A 21229-nucleotide genomic window follows, 5' to 3' on the forward strand; every position below is an offset into this window, starting at 1 on the left:
TCGCTGCTCGTCGCTCTCTTTGATCTGAAGTAGCTATCATCGCCGCTTTGCCCGCCGCTCCACTATGTTTCCAGCCTTAGAAGGATAAAGGATCCGATCTTTTAGACCTTGTTGGTATGGCTCCATTGACAGTCCTTAAAAAAGAAAACATGAAAACCTACTTTTGAGGAATCTATATGTTGACCATCATTTTATTCTGAACATAATTATCGCATTACAAAGCTTTATTTAATTTGTGTAGCAATAAATGTATAAATTTTATGATAAGTATAGAATCAAAATTTTTGTTGACAGTGTACTCTGAGTCAAATGTGTGGCGGTAGAGGTCGTTCCGGTAAACCACGTTGGACATACAGTATGTTATCTCGTGGTGGACACCAGACCACGGTTGGTTCTGGGCCACATCGAGTTCCCAGTGAAGTACGTCGACTAAGATTAGCGAACAAGCCGGCTACAATCAGCAACTCCAGCCTACAGGATGTAGACGAAGCCGAATACACCGGTCCAGAACTGGCTAATTACATGGGACAGTTGAATTCTAGGTGACGTCTAGCTCCGGATGAAATATGGCATACTAATAAACGGTATTCTACTTCGGCTATTGATCAAGTTGAACCGGTTGTTCATATTGATACATTAACTGTGATAAATCCAAGTTATTAAATATTTTTCCTCCCATAAAGAGAAAAGGAGTATCTATATAATTTTGTAGTATTGTCCATTATTTTTGGTGACTGATTCATTATTTCAACAAGATGAAAAGATAAATGCCTACAGTTCATAAGCAGGCAAGACTGAGGATGCACTAACTCAACAATAACCACGTGAAAATATCACTTAGACAATAAGCCCTGAAGATGACCTAGTCCCTAGGTCGAAAGCTCGGCACAATAAGTAAATATCTCGACTGAAATTAGCATTTATTTTTTTCATCCTATTGAAATAATTGTTTATTTAAATATAAAGTTAATTGTAAATATTTACAAAACGTTACAGTATATTTTAAAGATTTTTTTTTAAAAAAAAGGAAATCTCTTTTAGCCCTGATTAAAAAGTTTTACAGCTTAAGAAACCGATAATAATTTTGCAAAAAATTTTTTACTCAAAGTAATTTAGAATAAAAAAAAGGCAAAGTAAGGTCTCTTCTACAATTTTTGAGGACTTCTTTAGATACGTTTTTTGCATAGAACTAAACTCATGAAATAACTTAATTCAAGCTGGCATCTACAAATTTTCAAGGTATTTATTGCTTATGGAAATAATTAAACTAAAATAATTTCTATAATTAATTTAAATGTGAAATTTATCACAGATTAATCCCCCATTGATAGAAAGATCTGAGTGACATAAATTTGTGAATAATATTTTAGAAGTTTGAAAAGTCCTTTGCATTAAAACGTTTTCTTTCTTTAAGTGCCGGTTGTCTTCTTTGGTTGTACCATGAATATAGTTTTTACAAAATATGCAGCAAACCCACCCAGAATCGTAAATTCCTTCATCATTTATTGATGCTATCGCTCTTCTTCTTATATCGATGTTCTCTTATTGCACTTTCTCTTTTTGGGCTTCCTAAGCATTTAACTCTTTCTTCCTTAATTGATGGTTCGTCCCTTTTATCTGTTCCATTTAAGCAGTATCAGTTCATCACTGAATGTCTCCAAAATAAGGTATTTTTCTTCCCTTTTACTGAGGGCAAGGTAAAAAGTTCTTAGTCCTGATATGAAACTCTGTTTTTTTTAGGAAAAAAAAGAGTTTCCTTACTTTCTTTTCTTAGAGTCCCTTTTCAGTTCAATGCAGTTTATCCAACATTGTTTAGATTCCTTCTCTAAAGAGCGTAAGCAATCAAAAGTTTTCCGTATGTACTCATATCAAGTTATTCTTGGTTACTTGCGTAGTACAGTCGACTCTCGATAATTCGAATTTTTCGATAATTCAAACTCTACAGCTGCTAACTTCGGTAAATCGAAAAAATGCAGTGTATTTAGATACGCTCGATAACTCGAAATCCTTTTCTTAACAACAGGGGGAGAGAAGGCTCTATAATTCGAACGAGGCCGCTTCCCCTCTTTATAATTCGAATTTTCCCTAGTAATGTTTACTTCTCATTTTCCGCTTATTGTCCATTTCGTGCGAAATGTTTCCCTCCTTCGAACCCAGTTTAACTTTCCAATTCTCTTTCTTAGTTTGTCACGATGGGAAGTACGTCTCCCTTACTGTGTCCGACAAAGAAAACATTATCGTGGCCGTGAAAAGTGGTTCGAAACAAAAAGATATCGCCAAAACTTTCAATATTCCACCGTCAACGCTTTCTACAATTCTAAGTCAAGCCACATTGTAACAAAAAACTGTTCTTCATTTTCTTAATTAGCTACATATGTATATTATTATTTATTGAATGGTTAATACATAAGTAATTTTTTTTGTCGTTTTCATTATTTTTACTTTTTTATTTGAAGCTATATGTCTAAAACTTAGGTAAGCTCATACGTATTTTCAATATACGTATGTACATACATATGTATATACATAATAAAAACTCTTAATAATTCGAACTTTTTTTTCCCTTCTTGATAATTCGAAGTCTCGATAATTCGAATTTTTCTTGTAGTCCCATGAATTTCGATTTATCGAGAGTCGACTGTACTTTCAGTTACTCCTTTGATTCACTCTCAGCAAGCCAAAGATAACCATGACTTAAAACAGTTCTAGCAAAAGATAAATTCATTTCCACAAGCTAAGATCCCATTCTGAAGCTTTCTCTGAGTTGTCTTGGAATACGGGCTCCTTCAAAATTCCCAAAATCTGCAAAAACTCTTCTTATTGTAGGACTAGCTTCTTCAAGAGATTTTTTTAATGCTTATTAAGAAATCCATTTTTTTATTTAAACTAGCAGTATCAGATATATTCAAGTCCATTGTGTTCTAAATTTGTCTTAACCCGCTTAGATTCTTCCCGAGCAATGCACACTAAATTCCCTTCTTATTCTTCACTTTTTCTTGAAGAAACGAGTATTTTCTCACAAAATTTCCAATCGTTATCTCTCAAAAGATGATCGATAACATGCTCTTAAAGCGAACTCTGTGAGTGGCTTACTGGAACAAGATTAAATCTCTTACTAACTCTTTTTTCCCTTTCAACAAATCTAAATCTATATTTAATTATAGAATTTTCTTTTTTGCTGCAAATATAAATGGATTAAGTATTATTTATTTTTAATACGTAATCATAAAAGTAAAGTACGGGAGAGGTTTAAATTGAAAGACTGAATTTAATTTTTCTTTGTCAAATAATTGTTCACGCTTGTACATAGTTCTTAAAATTATCACTATTCTTTACTGTTTCTAGTGATAAGAAACTTATTGAAAGCACCTTAATGATTTTAATTTTTCTTTGGCCATGTTACAAATCAATTTGGAGCAAGGATTTTTTTGATTGTTTATTTTTACTTTTCAAGTGAAGTTGTTTTAATTTAAGCCAGCAGACATATTATTAGAAATGATAAAGTTATACACTTTAACCATTTAAAATAAACTTTGAATATAAATAAATTCTATTCTATTCTGATTTAAACAAAACGTACTTTGATTGAGGAGGAATCTTTTGTTTTACTTTAACAGATTAATGTTTTTTTTTAAGCAAGCAGTTAAAAAAATAATAAAAGAAAGACTGAATTAATTGTTAACACTTTAACCATTAATATGTTAATGCTATTTCTGATTTTTTTTCTTTGTACTGATTTATTTGTGAAGAATTAGAAAGAAGATGAAGCACATTGTTGTACAAAATTTAGTCCTAACTAATTTTTAATTATTACGACTAAATTAGTCGCGGGTCCGACTACGATTGAAGTTTAACCCAAACAAATTTGTGTTGATTTAACAAAAAAAAAAAACTCTCAACAACTAGATTAGATTAGATTGTTATTAGAAGGGTGGTTCCACCAAAAAGGGGAAGGAACGCAGGCAATCCAAAATGACCATTGTTCCTCGCCCACCACAAGATAGATACCGAGGCTTCAAGAACAAATAAATCCGGCTAAAGTTTGCCAGATGTCAATACAATAAACTAATAAAGTAGTAACAGGACACCAGGGAGCATGGCGACTCAATCGCCCAGTGCACTGGATAAACCTAGAAAGTTCTGGTAAAGATTACCAGATGCTACAATCTCCGGTAGAGAGAGGCATTTGACCTTCCAAAGACGAGAAATCTAGTTTTAGAATAAACTGGACACTCCTCTACAAAGTGCCGCACAGTCTCACTGGACTCACCACAGCCAGCGCAAATTGGCGACTGGGTAAGACCGCATTTGAAAAAGATGATACGCTAAATTCGCATGTCCACTCAACCGCCTGAACCAACTGGCGAATCCGGGACCTGCTAAAACCAACTATAGCCGTTTTTGATAGGCCAAGAATTTCTCTTTAGCCTGACGGCAGTCAGCTCGAGATCTCCACCGTTTCCGATGTTCTTTCAAAACCCACCACTCCACCTCTGTTCTACAACGCCAGATAGGATACAGAGATAATGGGCTGAGGAGTCATTGCTATCATCACAGCTCCTTCCTCTCTCAACAACTAAATACGAATTCATCACAATTCTTATCTAAATCTTCAATCGTTCGTTATAATCTGGCTAACGCTAATTCGTATTGAATTTAGAATTTAGTCTCTACAAAATTTTGTATGAGGAGAAAATATGCGATTAAAGAAAGAAAAAAAAAGTTAAGAATATTAATAACTTTAAAGTATTTTCTTTCAAGAAACATATTTCCCCAAAATAATAATGCATGTGAAATGTTTTCCCTCTCGAAATAAAATATTTTCTAAACTAAAATCATCTGTCTGTAAGGTAATATTGTTATTTCAATTCCATGTACTTTATATATTTTATATTTAATGCTAATCATTCTAGTAATTAATTATTAAGTAATGATCTCATTTTATTTATTTTATTTTTTTCATTATACATACTAAAATTTGTATATACCATGTAAATACTTGTATATTTAACTTTAAAAATCTAAATGTTTTTAGAAAGAATTAAATTCAAATTTCAAAACATTTTAAATGTTTTTAAGATAATATCAAGATTTATTATTCAAATTTGTTATTAATTGAAAGAAGTAATGTTTATCGGTAATGAAACATACAAATAAAATTCCCTTCAGTGTACATCTCTTAGTGGAAGAAAGAAACAAATATTTCTATATCAAAATGGTTACTGTTGTATGTTTAAAATTTTTCAAGTTTCCTTATTCCAATAAGTCGAAAACCAAATTATTGTAAGTTAAAAGATGTAAGCGATGTTCGAAATCTATTGTTTGGTTTTTAAATAACCTTTTTTGTTGGTAACTTTATATCAATAATTTCCAGTATTTTTATGTACATAATTATTAAAGTGAATTTTTTGTTTCGTTTTTAATGCTTTCTGGGTTTACGAAGCCTTTTGGAAATATAGATCAAAGAACTTCCTTTAGATTTCGTGTTTTATTTTATTTTTCTAACATATCTTTAACCTTTAGATTATGGACTGCAGAATATATTGCTTATAGTGTACGCACAAAAAATTATGTCATCTTCTATTCCATCTGAATAGGCTCTGCAAGCAGCACATCTCTGCAGCGGTTTTGTGCTGGTTCTGGTCGCAAAGAGACCTATGCCCAATAATGAGGCATCATTCAGTTTTCATTGGACACTTAGGTTCAGAATGAAATCTCTCAGTGTTGTCCATAGTGAATGGATCTATTTCTGTGCTGACTGTTAAATGAAGTAAGGAAACGGATTTTCATATTCTGTCTTACTATTCGTAATCTTATACATTATAATCGTTAGTTTTCTACACGAGACCAATGGGAATAATCAGGGAAGAGACTGGTAGAGTTATCCTGGCATAAAGATAATGGTGTAGCTTTCTCCTAGGCCCAAGGGATGAGCCCACTGAAAATATTTTTCCAAAAAAGAAAACATTTCATAATTTTTTTAAAACATGTCCTAATAATATAACTACATGTAAGTCTGGGCCATCTCAGCCTCCAGCACATCCACAGTTCTGTTACATTAATTGCTCAAAAAGTAGGCGAATTGAAAAACTATGGTTGGGACAGGTAAGGCACGCATAGAGAATATAAATGGATTTTTTATTTTTGCTATAAGAAAATTTGGGTACAATCAATTCCGGTTAGGTTTGTGTTGCGTTGTGATATGTATGTATGTATGTATGTACAAGTGTGTTTAGGTTTGTGTATGATTCAAGTGTAAGAAGTAAAGTAATTCATTATTTGTTTATGTAAGAAGTTTTAGAAACGAAACTTAATTGACACTACTTAAATAAGCTGTATCTTGATAATATGTGGAAGAATTAAAGATGTATTAAAATTTGGAGTTTCAAATTAAGAATTCCGAATATTGCAAAAGGAGAAGCTCGTTTCTGTGATCAGAATAAATTTTTAATTAATCCAGCAAAGCTCTTTCTTATCATCTCTAAGAAAAGAATGATTTCAGAAACTGTTACTACAATCAAAGCGTTGAGAAAAATCGTCGCTTGTTAAGGAATAGGTATTAATGATTAAATTATTTTTAGGGGAGTAAACAACGGACATCTTTTGATGGAAGGTAATAAAGTTGGTTATAGGACAGTTGAAGTCGAGTTGGTATTTGATAACAAACCAGGAATAGAGTTAATGGCATTTAATTTAAACAAATTAAACAGCAGTGAAACGTCCAGGATGAAATGGAGAACGCTTCTTTTTTGGAAAGCTAAGACGGAAGAAGTTTTGGTAAAGAGTCTACGAATGATGACAGGATTTACCTGAAGAAGGTGAGCTTAAGGCTTAAGTAACAAAATTTTCATCTTTTATCTGTCAATGATAGCTTATCATTGAAAAGTTGAAACTCGAAAATTTATAAACTTTTTTTTAATAGAAGTTGAACGCTTGTAAAGTTTAAATTTTAGGATGTGTTATCATTTTATAGTGTGGAGTGTCAATATGCTTCTACATCGTTGTCCATTGATTAGTTAATTTGGGCAAATGAAATTATCAAGTTTTAATTTGCTATGCATTTTAGAACTCGTTTTTAATATTCGATACGATCGTTATAATTATAATAAGTATCAGGTCATTAAAGTAAAAATAAATTTATTGCTTCTTCTATCTTTATTTAAACTGTTTATTACATTATCAGCATTGCACGTTACGATGAAAAAAAATCTGCAGTAATAAGATCGTGTTTCGTTAGGAAAAAATTATTTACATGCCTTGAAAGATTAGAAATTTTAAGAGAAATAAGTAATTGGAAACTATTTATTTTGACATAATATTTGATTTTCCATTCTAATCAAAGGCATAATTACATTTATTCTTAAGCTTGGATCCACAATCATAGCAACGGTGGTTTTTGAAACCCCAAACCAAATACGGGCAAAAATGTTCTATATTAGCTACCCGCTTAAGTTCACTAGTTGGCAGATCATTTAGACGATCGTACGCCTCTTGACAGTCCACTGTAGACTGCGAAGGTTTGTCAGATAGAAGAACAAGCTGCACCACACGAAAAGTAGTATTTTTTTTTTGCCAGTTTAAAGAGAGCTGTGGATGAGATTACTTTGCTTAAGAACTACTCGAACTTCTTCTTCTCTGCTCTAGCCAGAAGTTTCTCACCTCTTTTTGTAAACAAACAGAACTAGTGATACGGAAACAAATAATTCGAGGGTATCAGTACAGGCTGATTAGCCAACTTCCAAGGAATCTAATCTAAACGCTTAATATTTAGATTAGGAAATCAAATTTAGAATATAGACATTAGATTGATTCATGTTTCTATACAGATGTAGGAGAGTTAAACCATTTAATCTAACCTTATTGTGGAAATTTCATAAATATAGTATGTAGTCTACATTGCAGTTACTTTTCTTTTTGGAAAAGTTTTATTTTGTCATATATTTTCGTGATTGTTGGTTCAGTTCTAAAACCCATTTCTTTACCCCTAAAACTGGGATCAGGCAAAGTCGTGTGTATGCTATACGCTAGAACAAAAGTTTTGGCCGCCCTGCTTCGTCATCAGATTCTCCTCTACGTGAACTTGCCCTTCACTCTGTCGAGGTAAGCCAATCGTACGCCTTCCGTTCGAGTGAAAAATTTATAATGTTAGCACCTTGATTAAGTTAGAGAACGTTTATGTCAGATTTTTTTTTTTCAAATTACGAACAGATACAATTGTACTTCGACAGATTCTTTTGCCCAGATCTTCAAAGTAATAATGAAGTTATCTTGAATGTGCTGATACTCTTTTTCTTTTCTTTTTTTCATAGAATATCAGTCTGTTAAGATTCTGAAAAATATTTACCAAACACTAATTATTCTTTATTTTTGATAGAAAATTTGATACTGGTAATGAATTATTTCTGTATAGATATCAATGAAAAAAGTATAATCAACAGAACAAAAAGGTGAAAACAAGTTGTATAATACAGGAAGAACAGTACAGACTTCTATTTCGGAGTGGGGAAAAACAAGATACGCAAAAGCCAAGGACGTAAATTTATTTGTTTTACTTTGTTGTGATCATTTTATGGCACGAAACTCGTTTCTATCATATTTTACATATGTATGCTGTTTCTATAAATTATTTTTGTATCGAAAAAAATATTCCTAAAAAGTAAAACTCTGGCGTGAACTCTCCTACTGCTATTCTTGAAAGTTCGAACTCACTAAATTCTATTTAGTAAAGTGGCACTTCCGATCAAACGATATTCATAAATGTTAGAAATGAAGTCTTATATTTATTCTTAATTATACAGGTTGCTAGGCAGCAAAATAAACAAACCTTAATTAGACCTTGGTTACTTAACCAAACCTTATTGTGGCGTTCTCTGGTAGCTTCTAAGCAAAATATACAATTTGAAATTTCTACAATTTTTCGTTTTTAATCTTGATGCACACAAACTATACTAAGACTAGTTTGTAGAAACCACCTTTTATTTATTTATTTATTTATTTTGGATTTAGGGTACCTAAAAATGGATTTTTCTGGTGAAATTTTAATAATCGAAAATCAACACGATTACAACAATTTCTCTTAGTGCTGTAGAGAGTATGAGTAAAGCCAAAAAAAAAGTACTTAATTACTAATTAAGCAATCACCGCAATACCATCATTGTAACCTCACCAAAAGTTCACAAAACATAATTAAAAGAAAAGTACATGTCCAAAATAAACTGATTCCAATTTCTTTTTTGAATTTTTAGAAGTAAAAAATAATAAAAGAAGACAGAAAACAAGTGGGTCATACATGGAGAGAGGGGATAGAGATAGTCTGATACAATTGAAACAAGTTTCTCAGTATTAAGTTGGACACAGAAGTAATACTTCAGGATTTACTGTGAGGTGTAAATTTGTTAACTCTTGAAGGTAACTCTGCGTGATATTTAATACCGTAAGTATATTTATCATACTCAGTTATTAGTAATGAGATTTTAAAATCAATCTAATTGAAACAAAACTCTTTGAAGTGATAAAAAAAGTTGTGTAACTCGTAATTATCATTCTAATCTATTGTTGACTCGGAAATATTGCAATCTTTTAAACATTTCGAAAATGAGTAATGCAAGTAAATGAAATATGTTAAAATTCTTACTTCTTCATAAGGTTTTTGGTAGAAATCAAACGACTGAAACTACTTCTTTCATTTTGGATGCTTTCTAGGAGCGAATTGGATGTTTTTCTCTCAAGTGTCACTTGTGTACAGTGTACAGGTCTGCTTAGAAGAAGAAGTAATAAATGGATCATAAATTCAAATTTGAAGAAAGACGATTTATCAAAAGAACCATTTAATTAAAATAGATTTTAGAGTTTTTCCAAACAGTTTTAAACCAGTTTCTTTAAACTTATTGCACTTATTAAAAACGTGTTTCTCTATTAACTTTCATTTTAAAAGTTTCCATTTAGGAAAATTCATTTATCTGACAAAGATGAAGTTCAAAGATAATATAATATCTTGAAACCACTTGACTACCTTGAAAATTGTTGAAAATATAAAACACTGATCAGTTTTATTTTTGGACAGTTATTGTTTTTCCTCTTTAGTAGAAGTTTTAGAATATTGTCGGTTCAAATACCTATAAACTGTTAATGGGTATCCAGTGACGGTTAGATTAGATTAGACTAGGGCGGCCTCAAGGCCTACGCCTCTGCGACCCCTTTTGGGATCTATTGTGGCTTCCTTCACTCTAAAGCTCACCCTCCAGGCCTGTCCTTTTAATCAGACTCTTAATGCTGGAGAGCGGTTCTTGGGTAAAGCTCTCACAGGCCTTGGTTTTTTCCTCCCCGAGAAGTAACATCCTTAGCTACACGAGCCCCTCACACTGACACAACACGTGCAGAGTGCCGTTTCCTCCTCTTCCTGACAGATCCTACAGAGGCTATTATCTATTAGCGATGCATGTGTTTTCTGAGTTTGCAGTGGCTAAACTTGTAAACAGTTACGGTTACATTAGTCCCCTGGAATTGCGATTGTCCAGTGGATACGATACAGCTTTTTCGATTATTCTATAACTGTCAAGGTAAGCCTCAAAAGGTTTCTTTTGAACTTGGCATAAATTAGCTTATCAAATCAAACTTTGGTTGGAAATTTCGACAGAGTAAAAATTGTTCAAATTAAAACTTTAACGTCGCATTTACCTATTTAGAATCATTCGTACACGTACTATAATGTAGAAACTATGTTTTTATCATTGTAAATAACCAGTTATGAAAAAGATAGAATCATTTTTTAGTCTCTCTGATTTATAATTGTTTATCTTATTTGTGTATTCTGAGTTTTCACCGCAAATATTCGTTCGGAAAACCACAGAAAAGAGATCTCAAAACTGAAAAAATCGCAGTAAGTCCATTTTTGGTATTTACGACCTAGTGCCACCATTAGATTATAACTTTTAGATATAATCAGCCAAGGGAATTTTTACTGAATCAGTTTTTCATCTTTTTTGAATTTTCATGATCAATAGAACCGTATTGAGATGGAGATTCAGTTTCCCTTTTCTAGAGTGCCATAAAAAAATTATTTCTTTCATAGTTACTAATAGTGCTTAAAATCGATAAGAGAAAGTCATGAGAGTGTTTCACACCTAATATCGAATTTTTTAATCAAGAAATAGATCGATCGAGGCTTCTTTTAAACATTACATTGTTCATACATTAAATTCTTTTCCCCAAAATTATTTTCCAATATTAATTAATCACATTACCAAGGTAGAATCAATTAGAAGTGTTAAAATATATTTCAAAAGCGTATTTAAAGTGTTATATAATGTACTTAAATATTTATCTTCATTCGGAAAAAATATAGTGTAGTATATTGTGATAAGATGTGTTAGACGCCGCTAGTTTTTGCACTCCACTTGAAACCACTTAACTATCTTGAAAATTGTTGAAAATATAAAAAAAACTGGACAATTTTACTTTTGGACAGATATTGTTTAAACACGAAATTTTGTTGCGAAATTTCTGACTGAAACGTAATTTTAGGAGAGCTTAACTTGAATCCTTCCTTTAAGAATCATGCATAAATAAAGTTTCAATAGTGTTTAAAGAATTTGATGGGCACTGTTTTCTAAAATAAAAAACATCGCTTTACGCTGAAAAATTTTATTTAGTTAAAAAAAGGCCTTTGTAATCTTTTTATTAATGAACTAATAAAGTCTGCCTTATCACACGTTTCATAGCCTACTAGCTTTCCATCCGGACCTTTCGGCACAATTCTCTCTCCGCACCTTCCAAACAATCTTCCTCTTCGCTTGAAGAGGAGGAAATTGCCTAAAGATCTTTTGATGTGATTGCTCTCAAAATCTCCATCAAAATGTTTCACTATTGGGTATAAATACACTAATCAAGTGAAGATATACGTAACCACTTCATCAGATTTACATTTTACAGTTTCTTTGTTGTAGTCGTGAATATTATTAAAAAAAAGAACTATAACATTTATAAAAAGTTATGTTTGATAAATACTTTTTAAAACGAACAAACGAATTTAAAAAAAAATCACTTTTTCTTGTACAGAAGACCCCATAACGTGAATTTCTGGTAAACTCAAAGTAAAAAAAAATTCTCAGATTTTTCACTGTACACTTGTAGTTCGTGTAGCTTGCTTTAACCCAAGGCTAACTCATAATAGGTAATTCTAGTAGCTTTGCAGATTTATCAACTTCACAAGGTCTTAGCTATATTGTTATTTGATATATTGTTGCCAGAACTATTTATATCGTGGTGTAATTGCTTAGGGTATGAGACAGATCATTAATTCTTTACGTGCAATAAATAGGAGCACAACAGGCTGTTTCCAAACTTATAGAAATTGGCGAAAATGTTGATGAAAATTATGATTATTTTCAATAGCAAGATCACTGGTTCGTAACTCCATTTAGATCCACTTAACTTGTTGGTTCTAAACCCTGGCGAGCTCAACTTGGTATTCGTTGCCTAGTTCCACAGATCTAATTGGTTTTGAAAGGTGCACAGCATCTCTTTTATTATCGAGACGACTCAGGTTTCTTTTTACGCAAGAATCGAAATTTCATTTGCATCCAGTCACATAACATTTCATTAATCACGAAAGCTCATTTAAACTTTTTTTTAGATAACACCGAATCGCCATTTATTATTCTGCAACAATTCTCTTGCTATTTAACTATGTTTTTTTTTTCACAAAACTGAATAAATAATTTATTTACAGATGAGAATCTGCATAATTGGTTTTGGAGCTGCTGGTTTGGCAGCCGCAAGACATGTGACCACTAAACATGATTGTATAGTTTTTGAACAAACTGACCGCCTTGGAGGTACTTGGGTATACACAGAGGAAATTGGAGAAGATAAATTTGGCTTACCTATACATACAAGCATGTACAAGAGTTTAAGGTAGTTTTCAGTTCATATATTGGGTTTGGACATCTTAAAGGATTTAAAATAATAATAATGCTTCATGGTATAATAAAATAATAGATACTAAAGTGTGGTATTTATCTACGGCATGGTAAAACCGTCTGCCGGGATTTAAAATAATAAATTAACTTAAATAGAATTTTAATTCCAGAACTAATTTACCAAAAGAAGTAATGGGATATCCAGATTTTCCAATACCAGAGCAAGAAAAATCTTATTTGACTGCTAAGGAAATTTTAGGTTTTCTAGAGCAGTATGCTAAAAATTTTGATCTTTTAAAGTTTGTTAAAGTACGTTAACTTTTTCTTTAATTAAATATCGTAAAAGATTAGATAATGCCATTGTAAAGTCGTACACTTTCTCTGTTTTTTTCTACTTTTCAGTTTAATCATCACGTAAGATGTGTCACGCCCTCCGGTGATGAGTGGAAAGTCCAAGTGAGAGATCTTGAGAATAACGAAGACAAAACCTATACCTTTGATGCTGTAATGGTCTGCAATGGGTATGTTTTATTTTAAGAAAATATTTCTAAATAATCAATGAAACTAATTTATAACGATAATCGAGAAAGTGTCTCTCTTAAGGATTTCCGTTAGGCCAAGGCACTCCTCCACTTCTCCCTGTCAAACCAGTCCTCATCAGCGGTTCGCCATCTCCTCCAGGATTCCATCCTCTACTTCTATCGTTGTCTTCCTATCTTTCTATCCTGGTGGCACTCATTCGTAAATCTTATTTGGCCTACAAGTTGGTGGGTGACTAAATAATTGTAGGTGCTGTTATTGAGGGACTACTACTTCTTTTATGTACACGTAAGATAGGACTTTTGCAGCAAAAGTCCCTCAAGGCTAAATGTCGTAAGCAACTTCATTCATCAATCCTTTTTTAATATACAATAATTTATAAATGACATCAATTAAAATTAGTCATTTTGGAACAAACTACAAACTAAAAGGGTTAAAAAGTGGACATGTTGCAGAGAAATGAACAGCAGTCAATTAATTCATTATATTCGCAAAATGAGCATACATTGAAATGATTTAATGTACCAATATTGCTTTCATAAGTAAATTGGATATATATTTACCCAGATTGTTTGAACTGAACAATAATTTCTGTTCAGAAGTTTACACACTTTGAACAGTATCAGTTTCAAAAAAATCTAAATAAAAAAGATTACAGCTAAATGTTATCAACCCCTTAAATCAGTGTTCCGTAAATAAGACTAGTAACAATTATGTTAGAAATTATTTGAATTTCTTTGGGTGTTTTAAGGTTTAAAATGGCCTCCATACCGAATTCCTTTAGCATATTAACTATACCAGTATTTTTATATCGGCTGATTTATTTATTAAGTTCTCTTAGCTTCAAATAACATCTTTGGGAAGTCTTATTATCGTCCAGTTCAGAAAGTTTGCTGTAAAATAGTGCTCTTTATTAAGTGCCCCAGTTTTCTAGTATTAAATAAAAATCATTTCAGTTATCATTGATTGATTGAAAACAATGATAGGGTACCTAGATAGGTGGTTAAAAAAAAAAAAAAAATGAACTTGCTTGTTTAATTCATCCTTCTAAAACTTGCTAGTGATCCTGTATTATTCAGGAAATTAAAATTAATTCAAGGCTTAACACTATTTAATGAATTTTCCAGTCATTATCATACACCATTGTATCCGACAATTCCTGGACTGGAAACTTTCCCAGGTGAAAAGATGCATAGCCATGATTATCGTGAGCCAAGCATCTTTAAAGATAAGAAAGTTATTGTTGTCGGTGCTGGACCATCTGGTATTGATCTTTCACTAGAAATAGCTTCCACTGCGTCAAAGGTAAAAAGAACATTATGATTATTCATTATGTCTAGTCTTTAAATAAAAATATAGAAATAGAAAAGAAATTTATTATTCTGGGACAATTGTCCCCTAAGAATAAATACAGGAACAAATAGAGGCCTTAACAGTTTGGCCTGTGATTATACAGAAATTAAATAAATAAATAAGTATTTACAAAAGTGAAAATATAATAAGTGAAAATGAAAGTAAAAATAAAATAATAAAACAGCAGAAATTAAGGAAATAAATTAAAACAACTAGAATTTCGGAGGAAGCTGGATAGAAAGGAGATAACTGAATAGACGGGATTTAAAGATAGATAGGGTAGGAGCATGGCGGACAGATGAAGGCAAGGAGTTCCAGAGAGAGGTAGCACGTATTAGGAAGGACTTGTCAAAGGATGAGGTACGGTGAGAGGGAATATAGAGATCAGATGAGCGAGATCTAGTGTTACGGGAATGGATGGAGGATTTAAACTTAAGGAGTTGAAAAATATAGGAAGGCCTTTGAGACTGGATGACTTGAAAAAGGAAAGAAGCCAAAAGATATTGGCGGCGATAGACAGGAAAAAGCCACTTCAACTCATCGTAGCAGTGCGAAATGCGAGAGTCTCTGGAAATGCTGAAAATAAATCTTATGAAGCAGTTCATGAGGCGCTTAAGCTTAGCTTCAATATCACCAGAAAGACCGCCATACACTAAACAACCATAGTCGAAATGGGGGAATATAAGAGAGGAAACTAGGAGTTGTCGGGTCTTAATTGGAAAAAGGTGACGGGAACTATTAAACTGCTTAAGGATATGGATGGAACGACGAGAGATTTGGGAAACATGGTTTTTCCAGGATAGGTTTTGATCGAAAGTGATACCAAGGTTTTTCACAGAGGAACAATATTTTATTGGGGTATTGTAAAGGAAAAGATTAGGAAGAGGAGCCAATGATTTAAGGAGTGGGTTGGAGCCAATAACTATAGCTTTGGTCTTTTCTACATTTAGGGTAAGCTTATTGTTCGTGGCCCATGCTGAGATATTATTGAGGTCTTCTTGAAGTTTAAATACAGCTTCAAACAAATCCGACGGGGAAAAGGATAGGTAAATCTGAAAATCATCAGCATAGAGGTGATACTGGGAATGAGAGATGGAAAGAGGAAGGTCATTGATGTAAATTGAGAAGAGGGTGGGAGATAGGGAAGAACCTTGAGGTACACCGCGTGACAAAGGAAGAAGTGAAGAAGGATTACTATCGGGAGTGACAACGAATTGGGAACGATTAAACAGGAAGGATTGGAACCAACGGAGGGTGCTATTGGAAAAAGAGAGGGATTGTAGTTTAGATAGCAGGATATGATGGTCAACGGTATCAAAGGCTTTGGAGAAGTCTAGGAGTATAAGGATGGTAAGTTTTTGGTCGTCAATAGCCGTCTGAAGGTCATGGGTAATTTTCAAGAGTGCAGATTGAGTGGAATAAGAAGGACGAAAGCCAGATTGGAGTGGATTAAGGAGATTGTTTTGTTCGAGGTAATTAGAAAGCTGGGATTGCACTAAACGTTCAAAGGGTTTGGAGAAATTTGATAAAATAGAGATGGGACGAAAATCAATAGGAGAGGTGGGATTTGAGATTTTATTTAGAGGACGGACTAGGGCTGTTTTCCAGCAGGATGGGAAAATAGAATTCTGAAGGGAGAAATTATAAATATGGTAGAGGACTGGCAATATCGCTGGGAGGCAGGCTTTAATTAATTTAACAGGAATGTTGTCAGGGCCATAGTCATTTGTACGGAATTTCAGAACTGAGGTTAGGAGATCTTCAGGAGTAATATGATGGAAAAAGAAATTGTTAGGATCAAAGGAGGGTAAAATGAGAGCAGGAACATTAGAAGAGGCATTGGTTAAGAAGGAAGTGAAGTGGACGCTACATAGTGAGAAATGTAGCGAATTTCTACTCTTGTGATGTAAAAGTCTCTAAAACTGCTCTTTTTTCTATTTCCATTCGTTGTGGCAAGGTGCACCAGTTGGAAGTCCTTTAAAATATTTGGTTTTAGTAGCAGCGAAGGGATCCTCAACTTTCAGAGCAAAGACAGAAACTTGTTACTGCATCGATTCGCGAATGCATTCCGCTCAGCTTCCTTCTTTTATAAAATATCTTCAAGACGAATGGTTAAAAAAGTCTGTTGTGAACACTGTATCTATTACGGCAGTTTACGCCTTGATCTAGAATATTAAGAGAAAGAAAATATGTATTGGTAAACTAAAAATTCATCTCTTTGATTTTATCAGTCGTTGCACGCATGTTTCTGTCACGCACTGCACTTGCTGATTCCGAGACGAAAACATAAGGAGTGCTATAATTCGGATAAAATCAAAGATTATTCTGCACTGTGGTTTTAACTAAGTTTTAAAAAATAAATTCATTTATACGTAATTAGTTTCAGATATTATTTTTTATTGGCTGTAGTTAGGATTACTAATTCATGTAGTTCATTCCATCACAGGTAATATTGAGTAGACATAAAAATTCTGATGATATAAAGAATGTGTTTCCAAAGAATGTTGAAATGAAGTTTGAAATTTCATCAATAAATGGTAATAACATAATTTTCGAAGATGGCTCAATAGAAGAAACTGATACCCTATTCTATTGTACTGGTAAGATTCTTAATAATATTATCATTGATCTTGAAATTAAAAGACAATAACTTTGTAATAAACTGTTGAACTTTATTATATTTTCTTTCAGGCTACAAATATAGTTTTCCATTTTTAACCGAAGAATGCGGCGTAAAAGTGGATGATAACTGTGTACAACCTCTTTACAAACATCTGATTCATATAGAACATCCAACACTTTGTCTAATTGGTTTACCATATTATGTATGCGCTTTTGCTCTATTTGATTTACAGGTAAATTCATCATTTCCATTAAATATGTATGTATAAAGTAAAGTAATCGCCAATTTTTTCAGTTGGGTCTTGGATCGTCCAGCTATCCATTAGGTGACAGGGTGGACATGGGCGGAAGCACTTACTTTACTAGTAATATTTTTCCCTTACAAATGAATAGTAGCTTAATGCGGGAATCGAACTGGGGATCTCCCACTTACAAAGCCAGGCTTCACAACCACTAGACCAACACTCGCCCCTATGTACGATATATATGTATATGATTTATCATATTTCCGTGGGTAATTTCTCAAGAACTGACTAGCTTTGAATTTGGTAATATTTTGATATCCCTAGAAAAAGGAGTGGTTCTTCATCAAAAGATGTATCAACGAAGCTCAAATCACAACTTTTTTGTCTCTTGCACATAGCGACATTTTGTCATTTAAAACTTATTTCACATTATCTAGATTTAGGTGGACGTTTCGAAAAAGTCCTACAAGAAAATGTCCTCTGGTTAGGCTTAGGTAATTAATAACTTTAGATTTCAATTAAGTTTCTCAGTGAACTTTACTTCTATGCTGAGTTTCCCAACTTAATAAATAGGGGAATCCTACGGCCTTTTTTATGGTTACCTGTTCCAAGCCGTCGACAACGGTCGCTTCAAGTGCTAATATTTCTCGCACATTTAACATCTTATTACATTAATAAAAATTCCCAGTTTGAGTCCTGCGAGTAGCTACTTTTTATTTATTATAGTTGAAAAATGTCAAGGTTAAAGTATGAGCGAATACGTCCATCACCTGTTAGTTGTACGTTAAGCCCCCCTGATAAATTGGGCAAATAAACTTTTCACATTTTATATTAAAATATCCATCCAACTTAAGATGGTATGTTTATGGTTTGTCGAGGATAGGATTAGGATCTTTGGTAGTTATGGGATGACAGTAGAGAAGTACAGTCTATTTCCACTTAAAATGGTTGCTCGATGTGTTCGGTCAGATTTGAATCTTAGGAGGGTAGCTCAGCCCCACGATTAGAATATTCATACTAGATCGATTGTCGTTGTTTTTCTTTGGGAAAGCTACAATGGTCCAGAGTGGACATACCTGCTATTTTTCTTAGGATTACATAGGATTTCCCTCCTCACTAACGATAATTAATACCTTTACGAATCACTGAATTTTCATAACAGGTAAGATGTTTTTTAAAAGTGATTGAAGGCGAAGTGATACTACCCAGCCGAGAAGAAATGTTAAAAGATACTAAACAAGAAATGTTAAGAAGAAAAACGAATGGTTTGAAGAAAAAACAGTTTCATATGATGGGCGTATTACAAGGAGATTATTATGATGAATTAGCATTATTAGGCAATCTATCACCATTGCCATCAGTTATGGCTCATCTGCATAATTTTTCATCAGCTCGACATCTAAATGATTCTATAGGTTTTAGAGAAGATAATTATAAAATTATTGATAAAAATACTTATATTTTGGTGAATTGATTTAGTTTATTGAGTTCTTTCATAATTTTTTTTAAATTTTAAGTTTCAAAAAAATTGAAATTAAATGCAGACTAATTTTAGGAAAGTTTTCTATTTCAATTGTTTGGAATAACTTTGATAAGGATTGTTATTTATTTATTTATTTATTTATTACATTTATTGATAAGTTACCATTCATCTAAGGTTTTGATTATTATTTATTAATTTTTTGATATCTTTTGATATAATTATCTAAATTTACAAAAGAGTTAAAATATATTTATTTCACAGTCGTTTTAAGAAGAATACAACAAAATTTATGTTTGTAAAGATTTTTAATGTTTAAAATATATTTTAAAGACACCGTGTTATAAAACTGAAACTTCTATGAAGAAAAAAAAATTATATAATTAGTTATCTACTTAGAAGATTGTAAAAAAAATTTTGGAAGTTGTAACGAACTTAATATATTTTTGTAGTGAGTTTTGCACGAAAAAAGAATGGGCCTAAATTACAAAGTTTGCAAAGTATCGAATCTCTATAATTATCTTTATTAATTTTATTTCAGTTAATAAAGATTTTTTTCAATTTAATTTTATTTCAATTATCCATCTCTAGTGATTTAATTTCAGAATTTGTGCAAAAATGTTTTGCGATTCATTACAATTGTGATACACACATGTTCACTATGTAACCTCCCTCACACAGTCAACGAGTGCAGTAGTAAGTCGGGAAATTATGTTCATTCGAATTCTCTACATCAAACTGTTAAAAATCAATCAAATTAATTATACTTCAAAAGTAAAATATACTCAGAAATACAAGTCGTCAACAACAGTCGCTTCAAATGCTCATATTTCTCGCGTTCACATTACTCTTAAAGGTTAGTGAGGATCCATAGTTTGAGTCCTGAGGGTAACTACTTTTTATTTTTTTGGAAAAATGTTGATGGTAAAACATGAGCTTAAACTTTCCGCTACGACAGCTGATTCTGTACGATTTAGTTAAGCCCGCGCTGGAAAAGTAGACGATTTCTTTTTCAATTCTACATTCAAAACACCCAACCATCTTATGACAGAATGTTTATGGTTTAACGAGGCAAGGTTTGGGTTCTCTGGTAGGAATTGTTGATGATGGAAGAGCTTAGTCTCTTTCTTCCTAATGCTCGATTCGTAAAAGGCCGGCTGTTAATGTTAGTTAAACCCGGGACTAGATTTTCATTCCAGGTAGTTGTTATTTTTCTTTGGGATTACCATTTAAGTCCAGTGAGTCCACATACATTTTTTGTTCTTTTGAATAACGTAGGGTTTCACTTCAAAATTGAATTATAATAGTAATTACTGTAATAATCTTTGCAAATCACTGAATTTTCATTACAGGTAAGATATTTTCTAAAAATAATGGAAGGTGAAGTAAAGCTACCCAGCCGAGAAGAAATGTTAAACGATACTAAACAAGAAATGTTAAAAAGAAAGGCAAGTGGTTTGAAGAAAAAACAGTTTCATATGATGGGCATATTACAAGGAGATTATTATGATGAATTGGCAACGTTAGGCAATCTACCACCATTGCCACCAGTTATGGCTAATCTGCATAATTTTGCATCAGATCGACAACTGAACGATTTAAAAGGCTTTAGAGAAGATAATTATAGAATTGTTGATAAAAAAACATTTATTAAGGTGAATTGATTCAGTTTATTTGTAATTCATTTAAAAAATTGATTTTAAATGCAGACTATTTCCAGAAAAGATTTTTCAGTCAATTGTTTACTATATAACTTTCATAAGAAATTGTTACGATAGCTTCAAAAACTACTAGGAAGAAAGATTATTGCTAATTTCAGTCATAATTTTGACTGAAAGTATCAATAACCTTTATTTCCTTTGGATGAATGATTCAGTCCTCAGTCCCTCAAAAAGATGAACAACTTTTTTTTTTGTAATCTAAGAACAATAAACTTCATTACAGTTGATGATAATTTACCTTTCGTCTCAAGTTTTGTTTATTATTTGTTATTTTTTAATATCTTTTAATATAATTGTTAAAATTTACTAAGGTTAAAATTTATTTATTTTACAATCGTTTCAATTTGA

At 32.4% G+C, this 21229-nt stretch overlaps 2 protein-coding genes across 5 annotated transcripts in view; both read left to right on the plus strand.

Moving 5' to 3' along the window:
• The window catches only part of LOC141457918 (pyrokinin-1 receptor-like), a 136203-nt gene extending 130780 nt beyond the window's left edge, over window positions 1-5423 (plus strand). Inside the window, exon 6 of the mRNA XM_074135319.1 lies at window positions 295-5423. Coding sequence (XP_073991420.1) covers window positions 295-546 — 252 coding nt within the window. The 3' untranslated portion in view covers window positions 547-5423. The remainder of the gene's footprint in view (window positions 1-294) is intronic.
• A 1211-nt stretch (window positions 5424-6634) lies between these two features.
• LOC141457917 (uncharacterized) lies at window positions 6635-21042 on the plus strand. 4 transcript variants are annotated; one of them, XM_074135315.1, is made up of 10 exons: window positions 6641-6818; window positions 8411-8533; window positions 9246-9433; window positions 12731-12915; window positions 13091-13229; window positions 13323-13441; window positions 14588-14765; window positions 17260-17413; window positions 17505-17668; window positions 20513-21042. In XM_074135315.1, exons 4-10 carry the CDS (start codon window positions 12731-12733, stop codon window positions 20822-20824), a joined length of 1251 nt encoding a protein of 416 aa, XP_073991416.1. In that variant the 5' UTR covers window positions 6641-6818; window positions 8411-8533; window positions 9246-9433; the 3' UTR covers window positions 20825-21042. The 4 variants fall into 4 exon arrangements, with proteins under 4 accessions (XP_073991418.1, XP_073991419.1, XP_073991416.1 ...); XM_074135317.1 differs by lacking the exon at window positions 20513-21042 and adding an exon at window positions 18843-19672 and having other exon boundaries at window positions 6635-6818; window positions 8411-9433; XM_074135318.1 differs by lacking the exon at window positions 20513-21042 and adding an exon at window positions 18862-18998 and having other exon boundaries at window positions 6640-6818; window positions 8411-9433.
• Window positions 21043-21229: the final 187 nt, after the last annotated feature.

Source organism: Rhodnius prolixus, unplaced genomic scaffold, assembly GCF_049639745.1.
Source record: "Rhodnius prolixus isolate KJV_2025 unplaced genomic scaffold, Rpr scaffold_5, whole genome shotgun sequence".
NCBI lineage: Eukaryota > Metazoa > Arthropoda > Insecta > Hemiptera > Reduviidae > Rhodnius > Rhodnius prolixus.